The sequence below is a fragment of the Cucurbita pepo genome, chromosome LG04 (assembly GCF_002806865.2).
Source record: "Cucurbita pepo subsp. pepo cultivar mu-cu-16 chromosome LG04, ASM280686v2, whole genome shotgun sequence".
Classification (NCBI taxonomy): Eukaryota; Viridiplantae; Streptophyta; class Magnoliopsida; order Cucurbitales; family Cucurbitaceae; genus Cucurbita; species Cucurbita pepo.
Genome location: NC_036641.1, coordinates 9657114 through 9673903, shown reverse-complemented (window position 1 = coordinate 9673903; position 16790 = coordinate 9657114). Strand labels below are relative to the sequence as shown.

Here is a 16790-nt window from a genome sequence, read left to right as displayed (position 1 = left end):
AGGATCCAATTGGATGAAGTTGAGTTTTTCCCAACTTTTGATAGCATTGATTGTTTTGAGTAGCCATAGAGATCATGTAGTGCTCAATTTCTAGCAGATTTCTCACATCCCATAACCTCTACAAAATACCCAAGAGATTGTAACTTCTAATACAATATTGATACAAACATTAAAATTACACTTTTGTATCAACATCACGGTGCCATCCTTTCTTTCTCTGTCATAGTTCCCAAGCCTGGTAAAAGAACAGAAAAGAGCTGATTGTTAGCTAATATTGCAGAAGGAGAATGTCGTACTGTCAAACTTACTATGATAGTAAGATTGAGGTGTTTTAAGTTTCTGATAAAGCAAAAGTGATCTGAAATAGAAGAAACATTCTACCTGAATCCTACCATCGGATGTACCGATGACCAGAACATCCTCCCGTTCGTTGAGACTCATGCAAACGACCTTGCAGTTTCTACCAATTTGAAGTGTGTCTATTTTGTTGTGCTTTTCCCTGCTCCAAATTTCAACCACTCCTCCTTTACCTCCCAAGTAAGTTAGATTTGAGCCTACAGCCATAGTTCTTACATCCATTGCCGTTGACAGTGATCCAATCACACCATAGTTCGACCTACACCGGATCTTTTTGGGAACAAAGGAAACTCAATATTCTTAGCACTATAAAACAGGATCGGATAAATAGTCGAAGTAATGTAAATGTTAACAGAGTACCTTCACAGCTGCTCCATCTAAAGCAGTACTGGCTGAAAATAATTGTTCGTCGTAAACTTGTAGTGCATGGATAGGATTGGCCTTTCCCAATAGTTTTCTAGAACCACTGTGGATGTAACTTACGGTACCTGTAGCCAAATCAACCTCCTAATAGACGGTGTAAACAAAGTCGTCAAAACACTGAACCAAGGAACAAAAGACTTCATAGAAGCTGTGGATTGAAGAAAGAATGCTACCTGGATGCTACTATCATGGCATCCACAGTATAGTTTTCCATGCATAAGATTCAAACACTTGACATGTTTGCTTGAGTTAAGTAACTTCGATTCCCCGGCCCATGAATAAACCTTAAATATATTTCAATATGAGCCAGTGACAATCTTCTTCTGAATATAATGCATAAAATGGAATTTGATAATGAAGTATTTGATGAGATACCCTGATACCAACTCCATGGGGGATGAAGCAAGCAACAGTTTTTGAAACGACTAAGTTGTGAATTTGTTCCTTCACATCGTGAACTTGTATACATTGGACTATATCACTACCTAGAGACCATACCTACGCATGAAGAAAAGTGATCTTTAATCCAGAGTTCGATACAATATATGTGAGAGAAAGTGATTGATGTTTAAGCACCTTTATGGTCTTGTCTAAGGAGCCACTGTATAATTTCTCTTCGGATTCTGCAACTGCTAGACTGGTGACTCCCTTAGAGTGCTCTTGAATTTCTTGTAGGAGATGAAGATTAGTGCCTCTAACAGCCCAGACCTTTAAAGCCAAACAAACACACCATTGTCATAATGGAAAAGCATCAAAATATAAAGAAATTTTGTCCAAGAAACTCCTTCGAATGCTATAGTTATTACCACTTCAAACTCACAATTTTACATTATGGCACAGATTATCTAATTCTATTGTAGTAGTTAATGACCAACGTTAATCAATGAAAAGATTCCAATATGAAAAAGCATCTTGATTCATGATCATGAAACAGCTAAAATCACAGTTCTCACTAGTTCTTGAATTTATAGACGATCAAATCCAGGAGAAAATCAATGATGTTGACATAGAAAACCTTCTCTCTTCCAAGCTTCAATATATAAATATTGGGCATTGGCAAAATTTGTGAAAGGTGCTTCCATTTTTATGAATATACAATACAAATGCAAGAAGGATAGCTACATACCAATGTAACAATATGTCAGACATATTATCGCAATAGTTTCTAAATGCGATCAACAGATCGATCAAGATATATCAAGGATAAAACTTGAAACTACAACAGATGGTTGGTACGTGAGGTGAAGATACCTTCATTGTTCCATCTGAATGGCCAGAGATGATCCTGTCCTTGCAATGAGCAATTGATAGTACTTCTCCATTTCTACTGCAATCTACTTTAAACAATTCATGATGACTCCAGAGTTCCTATATTAGAAGAAGGATATGGAATCATTTCATGGTTCCACAGCAAGCGACAATAAGATATCAATAGGTGCACATACTTACAGTACTCGAGTCTTGTCCCTCACATAGGACTTTTAGCATATCAAAGGCCAATGGCGTTGATCTCCTAAATTCCTTGAGACCTCTCATAATATTTTTCATGTCGGAACTTAGGTACTGCAGTCCTTCTGGAATTCACATGGGCAAGAAACTAATGTCGGTAAACATCTAAATAATGAATGGAAAGTACCATGAGGCTGCAGAAAGAATATGACATTCATGTTTTTGTTTCACAAATTGTTACCCACCGGGTTCATGTACGAAACTGTTTATTGCTAGCAAGCTAAGTGCTTTCTCTTCAATATCTGTCGTCATTGTGAAAATCGATAAGAAGTGATCGAGCAAGAAAATTCGAGCAGCTTCTAGAATCCCCGTGTCAGGAAGAGTTCCAAGCATATGACTCAGCCATGTTGCAGAGACAAAGCATGCTGAAAATAGCGCTGCACATTTGCTCTTTAAGCCTTTTGCCAATGGTTCAAGCAGCAACCCAAAGTCATGGTTTACAAGTACAAATGCCATTTTTCTTTCCCACTCATCAGTTGCCTTATCTTCTTCCTTTTATGCCAATTTTAAGTAAATGGATTTATTTTTTGAATAAAAGAATATGAACCACATAAAAGTTATGGGATCATAACTTGTATATAGGCCAACTACAGAGATCTAAGCATTGAACAAAATATAAATATCCAAAATTTCAAGAAAACTCACCCTTGTAAGGTCAACTTCTCCAAGAGCATCACCAATATTCTCACTTCCTATGGGTTTCCTGTGATTTTTAGTAAGGCCAGCACGTTCAAGAAGAAAATACCTAGCTAAGGGTTGTCCGGAGGTGTTAAACCTTCCTTGTAAAGACATTATCGTCTCAGCAGCAGAAATTTGAGCTGTTGGGAAGTCAGAATCTCTGAGGCATGAAATAAGGACATCCATCGCCTCTTCACGATAGATACTCATCTTTAGTGGTTCCACCTATAAACGAGTACCGAAACGTCGAAGCATGGGAACAACATAAAACTTCAGAAGTAAAAGAAATATGCTTTACCAGAAAACAAACTTGCCTATTCAACTAGAAGAAAAAATGTTAAAGACGGACTTGAAAGTTCTATCCGCCTAACTACAAAAGAAAATGTGATACCCATACCAAGATATCAAGTTGTAGCAAAAGACCAGCCACTACAGGGCATTGATCTCTGTGGGCAGTTTGTAAGTACGTCAAAAGGGAGTGCATAGTGCTGCATTCGCTTCCATCCTTAATGTTTCGAAGAATTTTTTCGTTCGAAGTCCTAATAAGAAACAGAAGGATAACTTCCATTATTGCAACTACATGTCTCAATCTATTGGATTTACCCTCAAGATATTGATGAAAAAGATGTGTTGACAATGATTAGGACAACATACCTGTTTAACTTAACCAACTCAGAGAGAAACATAATGATCTCGAATTGTTCGTCGTTACTCACTTTCGTGAAACTTGACAAAATCAGAGCTAAGTCGGCTTTATCAGCTATAATATTTCTACACTTCCAATCCTCTTGAATGCATCTTAGCAAGATTCCAACTGCAGCAATCCGCTCCTCCACCTGCTTAGCTTTCAAACTACCTAAAATACTTTCAATTGCATTTTCAGCAAGCACAGCAACAACAGTCGGAGATCCTTCTTTACTCCCCAAAATCTTTCTAAGCAAAAGCACTGCAGCAGATTTATGGCTCAAACGCATCTTATTCACATCTTCTTCTTTCTTTTTAACAACATTCAAAAGGGAACCGACTATGTCCATTTCTTGTAGAGTTTGGCTGGAAAGTCCCAACTGATATATTAACAGAACAGCCTCGACAACACCTCTTTTGAAAAGAGTCACAATACAGTTCACATCTGACTCGACTCGAGTGAGCGTTTCAATCACAATATCACCCTTGAATCCCAGCTCTGATAGAAGAAAGATTGCCGCTCTCAAGACCTGAAGATCAACAGAATTGACAAGGATCTCAACAAGTCCATTGATTACAGAAGGCTTCAACAACATATGTTGAACATCCCCTTCCACATTTTCTTCCAACCAGAACCTCTCCACACAAAGCACGGCAGTTTCCGCCTCCTCCAAAACTTCAGAAGTACAGAGATTGGTAATTGCACGCCTCATCTCATTCATACTTCTGTCAATGGAGGCTTGGCTTATGAAACTAACAGGTGAGGTTAAGACAGCCACTGATTCAGCCTCATCAAGAGCTTTGTCCAATACAAAATTGGGATTCTCCTCTAACCAGCTTGCAATAAGTCGTTTGAGGACATAATTGGTTTTGGGAAGTTGGGTATTTTGCAGCTTCTGTCCAGTGATTGGGCAGGTCAAGTTACCTCTATCAAGCCATTCTTGAATGGCACTGCGCTCATAAGTCTGACCCGTCTCTATAGTTACTGGGTCATAAAAAATGTTGCAAGTTATGGGACATACAAAGTCCTTAGGGGGTGTAATATGCTTTTCACCACTTTCCGGCGAGGCGCTGCGGGAATTTTCCATAGCATAATCCAACTCCAATGATTGGGTTATGGTCTGTTTTAGCTTCTGGTTCTTGGGTTTCGGCTGTTCAGAATCAAACAATGTCTTTTCGAGGTCATTTTCCTAAAAACAAACAAAAGGAAACGTATAATATCAAAAGGGGAACAATGGGTTGTGATTTTTTCTCCTTGTTAACATTGATTCTTATTTTACCTCGAATTCAGTCTCAGATCCCAACGAGAAAATTTCAGAAGAATCGTCTTGGTCTTGGGCGGTCGACTTGAAGATAGCAAAAGTTCTCGAGCTGCTGGATGATTCTTGCTCGGAGATGAAATTGAAAGGTCCGAATACTTGGGAACGAACACACGGCGGCGGCGCTGACTTTGATTTATTGGTACAGTCAACCTCGAGCGTTTGTTCCTCTTCGATCCAAATTGGCTGCAGAATACGGAAGAGAAGGAAGTCATAATCAAACGTATAGCTTGAAGTCGTCGACGAAATTTCTATGGGTCTTTCGGGAACCGTGGAAGTTTCTAAATTTGTGCAATTTCTTAAAGACCCATTATGATCAAAGCTTAATGCTGCGAGGGATTTGATTGTTAAAAATAATTAGTAAATGGATTAATGAAAAAATTAGTTAAACACTATTAAGAAATAATAGAAACTCTATCTAGTTTTCACTATTATTAAGAAAATATTTGAATTCTTTAACTAATTTTGAAATTTTCAAAAATATTTATTTAGTTTTTAAGCATTGTCTTGTTAGATTAATTAAACCAAAAATTAATGATGGGAACAGTGGTAGATATTACATTATACCGTCCATTGGGTAAACAGAGCTGCTCTGTTCTGAGTTTCTGCTCTGCAATCTGTTCCATTTCCTTCCACTTCTCATTCTTATCCAATAATTTAACCATTGGAATTGCGATCGATCCACCATTGTCTTTTCTTTCTAAAACCCTTTTGAAATGTTTAGCAAAAACTCTGCAATTTTTGTCCAAAACCCGCTCGTAATTGCTTTCCAGTTCCTTCAGCTTCAAAGTCTGATCAATGCTCAACTTCGACAACGATTTCGTGCAAGGAAAAACCTCCGACTCATCGCTGATTGAATGTTCGGTAGTGTTGTTGATTAAATTCGAGGGGAAGAACGTCAGGATTTCGGATCTCTGTTCGTGGAACCAGTGAATAATTGGAAGAAAATGGCGGAGAAAGAGCTCCTCGAAGAGAATCGGAGCGATTTCGGAGCGAGCCAACGAAGGGTCCGAGAGGAATAAATGGAGGAGGTTAAGAGCGGAGTTGAGATTTTGGTGATTGAGGCCGTAAATTAGGGATAATAGAAAAGAAGAACAGGCGTTTTCAGGAAGGGAGAGGAGTAATTCTTCCGCGCAACGGAGAGAAGAGGATTTGATCGAAGAGTTATCGGTGAAGATGGCATTTTCGAGAGCTTCGGCTGCAAGCTCTAGGGGTTTTAGGGCAATCTCGTCTGAGAGTGAGATTATGTCGTACACGACGGAGAGAAGGCGCTTTCGGAGTTCGGATTGGGCAAGTATTTCAGAGATGAAGGCGGATATGTGGTGGAGAATACTCGACGCGGTGATGGCACCGGTGGCCACCATTGCACCGGTAACGATGGTGGTCGAATTGGTGGAAGAAAATAAAATATGGCCGAAAGTGTGGCGGACGCAGGATGATGATTCTGATTGCCGGCAGGAATTTTGGTGAATATAATAAAGGGCAAGTACAGTGCCGCCGCGGCCGGCTTGACTGAGTATTTCATTGCATTGCAGAACTGATCAAACAATCAAGTCTAATGCAGACAAAGCAGATGCTTCCATATAAAAGGTAAAGCCCAAGCTTCTCTGTTCTTGATATCTCACTTGTTGGGCTATAAATTCATGAGATTTTTGTTAGTTTTCGTGTTAGCTATGCCAGATTTATGCACATGAATGGTTATTATACTGAATGAAATGGGGAGAAATTGAAAGCTTGAAACTTTACCAAGAATTGAGTCACTACGGATTTCATTACCTTTTCTCTTAAATCAAAAGATCATAAAACAGTAACCATGACTTTTAGAAAAATCAGAGACCACTGGAGAAGATCCTGCAGAAGAATTGAGATATAAATTGATACCCTCGTTTGAATCTTCTTTTGGATTATCCCATTATCACAAGTTTTAGATCAAACTAATCCATTAACACTAATAGTTCATAGGAAAAAATTGAGTTATTTGGGCTCAAGAGGATTCACATGGCGAACTCCTAGTTTTTAGATACGAGATATTCATCCTGTCATAATTACACTTTTTTTTGGCAACGGACTTTTATGATTGTGCTGCACTCACTCACAATATTGAGTGAGTCAGGCCAATTTGGGTTCGCGTCACCTACGATTGGGCAACGTATACTCAAGTCTCTGGCTCCGTTTTGAGGAAAAAGTTTGAAAGACACTGATTTTTTAAAGCAAGAGTGAAAACAGCGTAGGACTACAAGCAAAATGCAACACAACGGCTTAACACCTAAGCCTCAATGTATGGCGTGGAGGTGCTGCAGCATCCATAGCACCTGCAGAACCAACGCAAAGCCAGTCCCTAAGAGGGCAGTGTCATGGTGCTGTGAGCATTGAGCTTTCACCTAAGAATTGAGACAACGCCATGGCGCTTCAAATACATATAAACAAGAAGTTGATTCAAAGTGTTGGCAAGGAAAAAAACATGATGTTGAATATTCACAACAATACAGTGACAATAAGCATTAGTTTGTTGTAAAAACTGCTAGTATCTGCTTTAAAATACAAAATCGTTATCAAAGAGAATCGAATAAGTCAAACCGAGTTGTTAAAGGACAATTGGTTTTGTGTTGGGTTAAGTATCAAAGCTGCTAACAAGGAGCCAAAGGCAGAGTGGTGGTTTGTGTTTGTGTTTGTGTTTGTGCAGTGAGAAGAAATTATCAATTATTTTACCAAATTTGTGTCTTTTCCAAATGGGATTTTCCAGTCGTTGAGGTTATTTCAAATTCATCAATTTTGGAGCAATCTCTCTGTCTCCATGCAAATGAAAATGAGAGGGAAACCCAAAAACAAAAGAAAGAAAAACAACAACAACAACAAAGAAAAATAAAAAAGATCTCTACTCCCTCTTTTGATTTTTATCATCTTTGAGGTCCCAATTCTTCAGAGTTCTTGGCTTGTCAATTCCAAAGGGTTAAAACTGGGCCACACTCAAACAGATCATAAAGGAACTCATACCAATAGCCCATGTCAACCTAAAATGGCATCTAAGCTTAGTTTAGATCATCTTCTAAACTAATTTTCAATTTCTCCAAACCAACCTAAAAGATTATACGATGGAATTTTCAACTCAAGATTCACGATCGTCGCACTTTATTATAAAAGTAGGATAGCCACTTGTATTCATACGTCATAATCAATGGCCACACTAGTGATGGTTGATGTGAGATTCCACCTCAATTGGAGAGAGAAACGAATGTCAACGAAGACGTTGGGTCCCGAAAGGAGATGGAATGTGAAACCCCACATCGGTTGGAAAGAGGAACAAAACATACTTTATAAGGGAGTGGAAACCTCTCCATAACCTTTTAAAAACTTTGAGGGGAAAAAAAAAAAAAAAAAAAAAAAACAATATCTACTCACGGTAAAACCCAAAACCCAAATTTCAATACTAGAATATATATTTGTTAAGCAGGTGCCCATTTAGGAAAAGGATAGAATCTCATCACATTCCCTAATAACTACATTAAAACATGAATAATAGTAATAATAATGATCATTTTCAACTATAAAACTAAGATTAAAAGCCACAATTACTAAGAAAAGATTAGATTTTGAAAGCATCTGCTACAGCACACTTCTTGTATAATATTTTTGTGGTTGGAGTATGTTTGCATAGCATCATGAGCAATCAGCCTTTGGTTTTCTTTAGCAGATTGACTGCTCATGATGTTATATCAGTTTCATAATGTGGCTCTCTCCATTCTCTTCTTTTTTTACTCTTGCTGCTTGCTGTAACTGCCCTATCAAATCCCCTCCACCGCCCCGTCTACCGGAAACCGCCGCCGCCGCCGAACGCCGGAGCCCAATAATCTGCTCCATTGTCACTCCCAACTTGCAGGGTGCAGGAGACTGGAACCAGACACAGTCCTCTACTCCTCAGATCCTTCTTTCCCTCTTCATCCTAAAACAAGTTTCAAAATATATGATTAATAATTTTCTCAAAGCTCTTAAATTCTCATTCAAGAGCTTGTGAAAACGAAAACCCATGAGCCAAAAAGTTGAAATTGAAAGAAAAATGTAATCTTTTTCTTTTGTTGGGTGAAATTAATTTATAGGATTGATGTTTTTGAAGTCAATAAAGCTGAAAACATTGTTGTTTTTAAGAAACTTTATTCATCAACACATAGCTTTCTCAGAATCTATAGTTATATATGAAAACCTTTTACATTGAGATTCAAAAAACAAACATAAAATTTTCCCAACAATCTTTTTTAAAATTTTATTCCAACTTTAAGTCAACAAAGTCAGTAGAAAAACACAAAAACAAATTACATTAAGGAAACTCACCTGGTCAGTGTGTTCAGGAAAAACACTATTTATGTCCCCTTGAACCTAAAAAAAAATGAAATTTTTGTGGATAAATTTGAAATGGGTGAGAAGGGAATTTTATAAATTTTAGGGCCAATTCAGTTTGCTTACAGAATGTTGTTGGAGCTGCCTCGTAGTTGCCGAAGTGTTGCCCAAGTAGGGTAAGCTGAGGGCCTGAATCCAATGCAGAAATGTTAAAATTAGTTTAGTATATTTTTGTTTGGAGTAATTTAAAAGTGAAAACAGGAATCTGGGAATGCATGGTTGTTTGAGGAAAAGAAGAAGAAACATCACCTCAATTTGACTGTGGAGGAATCTGATGTATCCAATCGCTTCTAACAAAACTGAAGCTGTGTCAGTCTGTACCAATTAAAACACAACCTCAGCNTTTTTTTTTTTTTTTTTTTTTTTTTTTTTTTTTTTTTTTTTAATGCCCTAACCTGAATATTCGCCTAATCTTGGATCACAAATAATCAAACAAAACTATATATTATGCTTCTTTTTCATACTTTTCTGGGTTCATAACTTCAACAAACACCACCTCATTTTGTACACAAAAGTTAAGTGAACCAAAAAGTTGCTTTTTTTAGAACAATGATATAGTAAATTAAGAGGGTTAATCAGGGAAATTACTGTGGGGATTTTACCTTCCCAAATGGGGAAACTAGCTGGTGGAGAGCGGTAATTCTGTCACCTAATTTTTCCTTCCTCACCTGGGTTTTTTTTTTTTTTTTTTAAATTATTTTTTAGCAAAAAGACAGCAAAAGGAAGAATCAGTCATGTATACAACACGTAATAAAATTGTAATATTTAGGGTTATTTTTGGATGAAAAAAAAGGCCACAAAGAGAATTAAGAATCAGAGGAGAGGAGAAATGGACAAGCAAGAACGACAATTATAGGATGAGAAGAAGAGATGTTTTTGTGTTGTTTGGTTTTTATTTCCATGTGGGTTNTTTTTTTTTTTTTTTTTTTTTTTTTTTTTTTTTTTTTTTTTTTTTTTTACCTTGAAAGTGGTTTGGTTTGAAGAGGATTGAACTCTGGCCTTCTTCACTGCCCCACCACCTGCTGCATTGCTGTTACACTTGACAAACACAAACACAACACACAAACAAATATTCAATTAACATTCTTGATTTTTTTCAAATCATTTCAACAAAAAGCAAACCAAGATTCAAAATCCCGCTAATTTAGGGAATTAATTAAAAACAATAATTACTATAGGGTTTGATCCACCCATAATCAGATCAAAAGAAGAAGTTTTTTGTAGTAACCTCGGAGGAGCGATCAGGAGGGGGATGTCGAGGGCGAGAATCCGGAGGAGAGTTGGTATTATTGTTTGAAAAATCCAACATGTTACTACTGAAACTTGTGACACATGATTGAGGAGACGAGACCGGTATGATAGACGACCAGTTTTGTTTCGGAGGCAACGAAGGATAATTATCGCCATCGACACCGCCACCGCTACCACCATGTCCATAAACATAGGCACAGGAGGTTGCATGAGCTGAGTTCTCCTTCTTGACATCAACATGTTGTTGTTGGTGATGAGTAGTAGTGTTAGTATTCAAAATCTCCTCTTCCCAATCCTCCAATTTCTTGCCTTGAAACACTCCCCCCATACAACCCTTTTGATCATCTTCACCCACTAAACCACCCCTATAACAAACACAAATCAAATCATTAAAATTAAAACAATACATAAATTTAAAAGAAAAAAGAAAAAAAAAAGAGAGATTTACAATAGAAGGTGGCTCCAAGATTCTGGAAGCTGATCCTTGTCTTGAGCAAAATCATAGAGGAAATTAGAAGGAAAGGGAAGGGAAGAGTGAGGGAAAAGGAAATTGGGAGAGTTATTATTGGGAGAAGATTGTTGTGTGGATGATGTTCTAATGCTGCCACTGTTCACCATATTCCACCAGCTAGGGTTTTCTGAGCCCATCATTTGTTGCTGCATAACTGAGCTCTGCAACGCCCCTCTATTCATGTCTTCCTCACCTGGATCTTCTTTTCTTCTTCAAAATGGAGGGGGAGCCAACCCACGGCCTTACCGAACAAAACTCTCAATTTTCCTCCTACCCAACTATAAGTAGGCTAAAAAAAAACTCCCTTTTTTTTTTTTTTTTTTTTTTTNNNNTTTTTTTTTTCTGTTTTTTTTTTTTTTTTCTTTTTTAATTTCTTTGCTTTTTCTTCTGCTTTTACTTTATCCCAAAGCTGTGTGGGACAAGAAAGGTAGAGTTAGCAATTCCCATAAAATTTAGAGAAAAAAAAAAAAGAATTTTTGTAAACACAGCAGGAATGGCATCATTGTTCAGCTTACATTTTGTTGATCATATCAAATCCATATATAGGAGATGGTATCATAAATGCATCAAATTTCATCATTCCTTCACTCAAATAAAAGATGCATCTTTTTGAATTATTATTTGTGGGTAAAAAATGAAAATGGGATGATAGGGAATGTTTGGTAGTTACTTAAAATAACATATTTGTTGTGTTGTATTCAAAATTGTATTTGATTCATAGTTAGAGATTTGATTAATGATATAATTTTGATATTTTTGATGGGAAGTTGTGGAGGATAGAGATTGGAGCAACCCCACCACAGTTCTCAAGATGAAGGTCAAAATCTAGAGAATGGGTTGATTTCAATTTCCCAAAATCTTTATGTATGTATGGGTCTTTTTTATTTTATTCAACCATTCATTTTATTTATTTATTTATTTATTAATTTTAGAGGAAGAGAGTAAGTAAATTAAAATCATCCCGTGACACTAATATTCTAGTGAGGGATGGAGGGGGAAAGAAGACAAAGTAAAAAAAAGAAAGCGTAAAAGGCGGAGAGGGAAAGAAACGACGTCGAATCCGGAGTGGAATAGGGAAGTGTAGGTAGTTAGTTTTAGAGAGTTTGAAGATGAAGAGTTGTTTAAGGAGTGGAGAGGTGTGGTGTGGGGTGTCTTGTCCGTACCCCCAAAATCTTTGTCGGAGCCGCCTTGTCTTTTACCTTACTACATTCCTCTTCCTATTCCTTATTATTTATAACACTAATTTTTTTTTATATATTTTTCTCTCTCACTCTTTCAAAAAATGCTCTGTTTGTCTCTTCAACCGATATGGGATCTCACAATCTATTCCCCTCCGGATCCCAGTGTCTGATATCTAGCTATGATACCATCTATAATAGTCCAAGCTCATCGCTAACAGATGTTGACCCTTTTTCGAGTAAACATGTTTTAAAAATCGTGAGACTGATAATGATATTTGTTAGCAGTGGGCTTGAGCGGTTACATTTTAAAGAAGGTTTGGTTTTAGTTTATATTCTTTTTCGGTTTGTCTCACTCCACTGTCCAACCCTAACACAAACAAGGAACTAAACATTCTCCTTCTTGTCTTCACTCTCCCCCTCTATATTCTCTCCATTTTTGTTTTCCATAACTGAAAACGGCTTTCCCTTCCCTCAATTTATGTGTATATCGATTGTCCACTTTCATGTGATGGGTATCACCTTCAATGTTCGGTTGCTCTACAAACTTGTTCAATTTTAATACTCCTAACTTATTTCATAATACTTTATCAATATTTGCTTTCTATTTTTTTAAAAATATATATTAAGAGGAATAAGATTCTAAAAATAAAAAATAAAAATCATTGCTTAAGAAAAGGACATGACATATTACGATCAACTCATCTTTTTTATTGAAAAAAGAATCATTCCACACAATTATAAGATTTTTCTCCAAAATTATATTATCTTTTTATCACTCGGATTTTTTTATTTTTGTTTCTTCATATAATAAAGGCTGGGAAAATCTTCTTATATGTTACTTCACATGTGTTCTCTATTATTGATTTGATTTATTAATTTTAAAAAAACACATTATAAAATAATATAGGAACAGAGAAAATAATATGTTCTTATTTTGAGGGATTTTCCTGCTATTTTTAATTAATAAAACACTTATCACCCACCAACCTGATAGATCCATAAATTCATGGTTATTTTTGTCTGTTACAGAAATTTAAAAAAAATAAAAAATCTCAAAATTAAAAAGAAATAAAATAACCATAATCCGACATGAACGAAATTCAATGATATTACTACCGGCACGCATGTTTCCACAGTGTCTTAATTCTTTGTTTTTTTATTTTATTTATTTTTTTCTTATTTATTTATTTAAGAAATGGAACCAGACGATTTTGAGGCGTCCGACATGTCGTTTTATTGAACTCCGAATATTATTATTCTAGCCATGAAAGAATGTAAAATTTTGTTCGATGCTGTCGTGATGAATCATGCCTTAAATTAAATTTAAAAATATTTAAAAAATTGTTATTGAATAGTTCAAAATATTATTCGAGCCATGAAAGAATGTGTAAAATTTTGTTTGATGCTGTCGTGGTGGATCATCGGATTCCTCCCATCACAAGTCTTATATATATATATATATATATATATATAAATGAATTAAAAGAATTTACAATTTCCTTGAATTACTCCATTATTCTCCTTAATTTATGATCCCAATATTAAAGAATATTGCTGCTGCCTCTAGCCAAGCCTCAAANATTGAGGAGGTACATAGAGAGAGTAGTGAAATTCATAATTACAGAGGTTCCAATAAACAGCTATTGGATCCTAGATAAGATAATGAATATAAGTAAACTTTTGAGAAGATGGAAAAGATAAATAATTTTAAAGAAAAAGTTGAAAAGTATAGTGTATTTAAAAATATATATATATATATATTAAAAAGAAGTAATAATTGAAGTTGAAAAGCAAATTAAAGTGCGAGTATTGAGAATGAAATGGATCCAACATTTGCATAAAATATGATGTTGATGCTAAGCTATGTTGTTCAAACATTCAAATCACCATGGACAACATAATCCCACACGTTTGTGTTTTTGCTTTTGCGTGCACGCATCTATATATATACATATATACACACATGTATGTATTATAACGAAATAGACACAAATCTAAATTCTGTAATTTAATTGTTTTTTTTATTTTTATAAGTGAGAGCATAGTCCAATTTAACATCTTACTTAATCAATATAATTAATATTTATATTATATAAATGAGAGTTTTTATTATTTTAAGAATTAAAACGAAAAGAATAAAAAAAGATAGAGAGTGGAATTATGTGGATGGTATATAGATTTAAGCTTAAAAACAAGATAAAAGAGAATAAATCATGGGGATTAAAACGTGTATAATTAGTTTAAATATTAATTAATCATTGCATCGTATATATATATTAAATAAATAAATAAAAAAAAGGTTCACATTCCATATAGTGAAAATAATATATATATATTCCGATATGTGAACGGCATCTACACCACACCTTTTCGGAAGCTTTTTGTTTTGGTCAGAACGTGACAATTAAAACTCCATATTTGTAACTTAGCTTATATAAATTGGCTAAGTCTTAGGCCCATATATATACCCATTACCTACACCTACTTTTGTACCCTAACCTACAATTGCATAGCTTTAGCTGGTTGATATAGAAACCATTTGATGTGGGAGCCACTACTTGACGACTATCTCGTTTAAATTTCAGCATCGATCATGAATTTATGAATCTAAATTAACTAGATATAAAATAAAGATTATATATTTAAAGATAAAATATTACAATTTTATTATCGTAACATTTAACGTGTCTAATCTTGAATATATTTATAAATTTTATGGGGTTTTTTTAGAATAATTTAATCTGATTTTTTCTTTTTTCTCGGTTCAACTTTTGATCAAAATTATAATGGTCGCCATTAAATTTCTAAATTAAGGGGGTTAAAAAAATAAATTTTTGTAATTTCTTTTAGTTCATATGTATTTTTGTAGTTAACATATAAATTGGACAATGAAAGCAAATAAGGTTATTTAGAGAAAGTAAAAGATAAAAATAGATAACTACCAATCAAACCCTAAAGTTTAGATCAAAATGAAAAATAGTTGGCCCTTCAACAAACGTTTTGTGATGTGACTCATTAATCTTTCGAAGTCAATTCCATTAAATCTTCTATTTTTTTTTAAAAATTAAAATCTTAAACTAATTAGTGTTCGTAGGTATGAATAGTATTCTCTCTTAGAAGCAAGAAGTAAGTAATGTGATCATATCGCGGGAAATACAAGAGAATGTCGGAACCATCAGATATCGAATTAAATTCCGAACCTTAGACATAAAACATTACATAATCTTAGTTTTGATTATAAATATATTGATTTTTCCAAAAGAAATATTAAATTCAACATACAAAAACGTGTGAAAAATGAATTAATAAAATATGAAAATACAATTTTTGAAGGTTGGTTTAGAACGAGGTGACAGAGTAGCTAAACATTGTTTTATTTTTTACCATTCTTTTAATTATTAATTAATTAAAACGGTTTAACGTAAACAAGAGTTTAGATTATTATCCCAACCCGTGTCTTGCTTCTTATACAATTCCATCAATCATTTTTTTATTTTTATTAATTAATGGTTAATATAGCCAATAATTCCTTCTCTCTCTTTCTCTTTATCTCTCTCATAATTCCATATCAAACACACTAATACCGATAATACCCTTTTTATTTATTTCCATTTTACACAAGATTTTCTTTTAAAAATGATCATAAATATTTTAAAATTTTCAATACTTCGAATAACGTTAAAATTCCACTCAATAAAATTATATAAACCTTTATAAAAATCTACCCCAACTATTTATTTTAAGTTTTTTTAGTCATTTTATCTTTAAAAATTACTGTATGCGAATGTGGTCGCAACTCATTCATGTATCCTCATCTTAGAGAAGATAGCTTTATATGTTAGACAAACATCATGAAAAAAGTGGATAAAGTTAAAAGCGATAATCATATTACATTGAATGATTTGGAATGAAAAGAGAGGAAGGAAATTTGTGGGGGGGGGGAAATATTGGTCACGTGGGGGATCACGTGAGTGTCAACCACCATGAACGAGCAGAACTTTATGGGTTTGGGTAACTCCAAACCATAACAAGACAGACCAACTCCCCACCCACTTAATTCTCATTCCCACATGCCCTCTTAGCTACTCTCACACGTGCGTACCCCCTCCCCCATGTGCCCCTATTTTATTTTATTTTATTTTATTTTATCCAATTTCCATTATATTCCCTCCTTGAATTTAATGTTTCGTTTCATTTCAAATCAAAATTCTCTCAAAAATAGTAATAATTTTATTTAACTTCAAAAAGGGCCTACCATACAAATTTGATTAAAAATAAAATAAAGGTTTAAAATTACTTTCTTCACTTATATTTTTAAAAACCTTAATTTCAACTTTTTTAACAAAAATTATCAATTTTAAACTAAGTCAATAAATTACTTTTAGAAAAATATTATATATACTGAAATAAAAAAACATCAAAATTTATAAACTAAAATAAGCCTTCTAAAAAGTCGAAAAATGGTCCAAAAAGTACTTTTTAAAA

General features: G+C 34.7%; 2 protein-coding genes across 2 annotated transcripts; both read right to left on the bottom strand.

Annotated features, from left to right (window-relative positions):
* Positions 1-9: 9 nt before the first annotated feature.
* Positions 10-6334, bottom strand: LOC111792974 (putative E3 ubiquitin-protein ligase LIN-1). The gene is made up of 14 exons (XM_023674611.1): positions 5554-6334; positions 4932-5299; positions 3622-4841; positions 3365-3506; positions 2935-3192; positions 2475-2781; positions 2230-2354; positions 2032-2148; positions 1357-1488; positions 1156-1278; positions 954-1064; positions 718-864; positions 382-627; positions 10-235 (listed from the first exon to the last, which is right to left on the bottom strand). Exons 1-14 carry the CDS (start codon positions 6332-6334, stop codon positions 221-223), a joined length of 4092 nt encoding a protein of 1363 aa, XP_023530379.1. The 3' UTR covers positions 10-220.
* A 2114-nt stretch (positions 6335-8448) lies between these two features.
* On the bottom strand, positions 8449-11446 carry LOC111793531 (transcription factor bHLH68-like). Its single transcript, XM_023675457.1, has 8 exons — positions 11062-11446; positions 10591-10978; positions 10323-10400; positions 9965-10030; positions 9612-9677; positions 9429-9491; positions 9297-9341; positions 8449-8910 (listed from the first exon to the last, which is right to left on the bottom strand). Exons 1-8 carry the CDS (start codon positions 11304-11306, stop codon positions 8776-8778), a joined length of 1086 nt encoding a protein of 361 aa, XP_023531225.1. The 5' UTR covers positions 11307-11446; the 3' UTR covers positions 8449-8775.
* Positions 11447-16790: the final 5344 nt, after the last annotated feature.

Bases quoted from the DNA above. Each gene is read 5' to 3' on its own strand.
- LOC111792974 (XM_023674611.1), bottom strand. From the start codon at position 6,334: ATGGTGGCCACCGGTGCCATCACCGCGTCGAGTATTCTCCACCACATA. The intron at 2,782-2,934 runs GTGAGTTTTCTT...TTGGCATAAAAG, and splicing joins GAGAAGTTGACCTTACAAGG to GAAGAAGATAAGGCAACTGA. The intron at 865-953 runs GTAGCATTCTTT...ACCGTCTATTAG, and splicing joins GCCATGATAGTAGCATCCAG to GAGGTTGATTTGGCTACAGG.
- LOC111793531 (XM_023675457.1), bottom strand. From the start codon at position 11,306: ATGAATAGAGGGGCGTTGCAGAGCTCAGTTATGCAGCAACAAATGATG. The intron at 10,031-10,322 runs GTAAAAAAAAAA...AAAAAAACCCAG, and splicing joins CAAACCAAACCACTTTCAAG to GTGAGGAAGGAAAAATTAGG. The intron at 9,492-9,611 runs GTGATGTTTCTT...CATTGGATTCAG, and splicing joins TCCTCCACAGTCAAATTGAG to GCCCTCAGCTTACCCTACTT.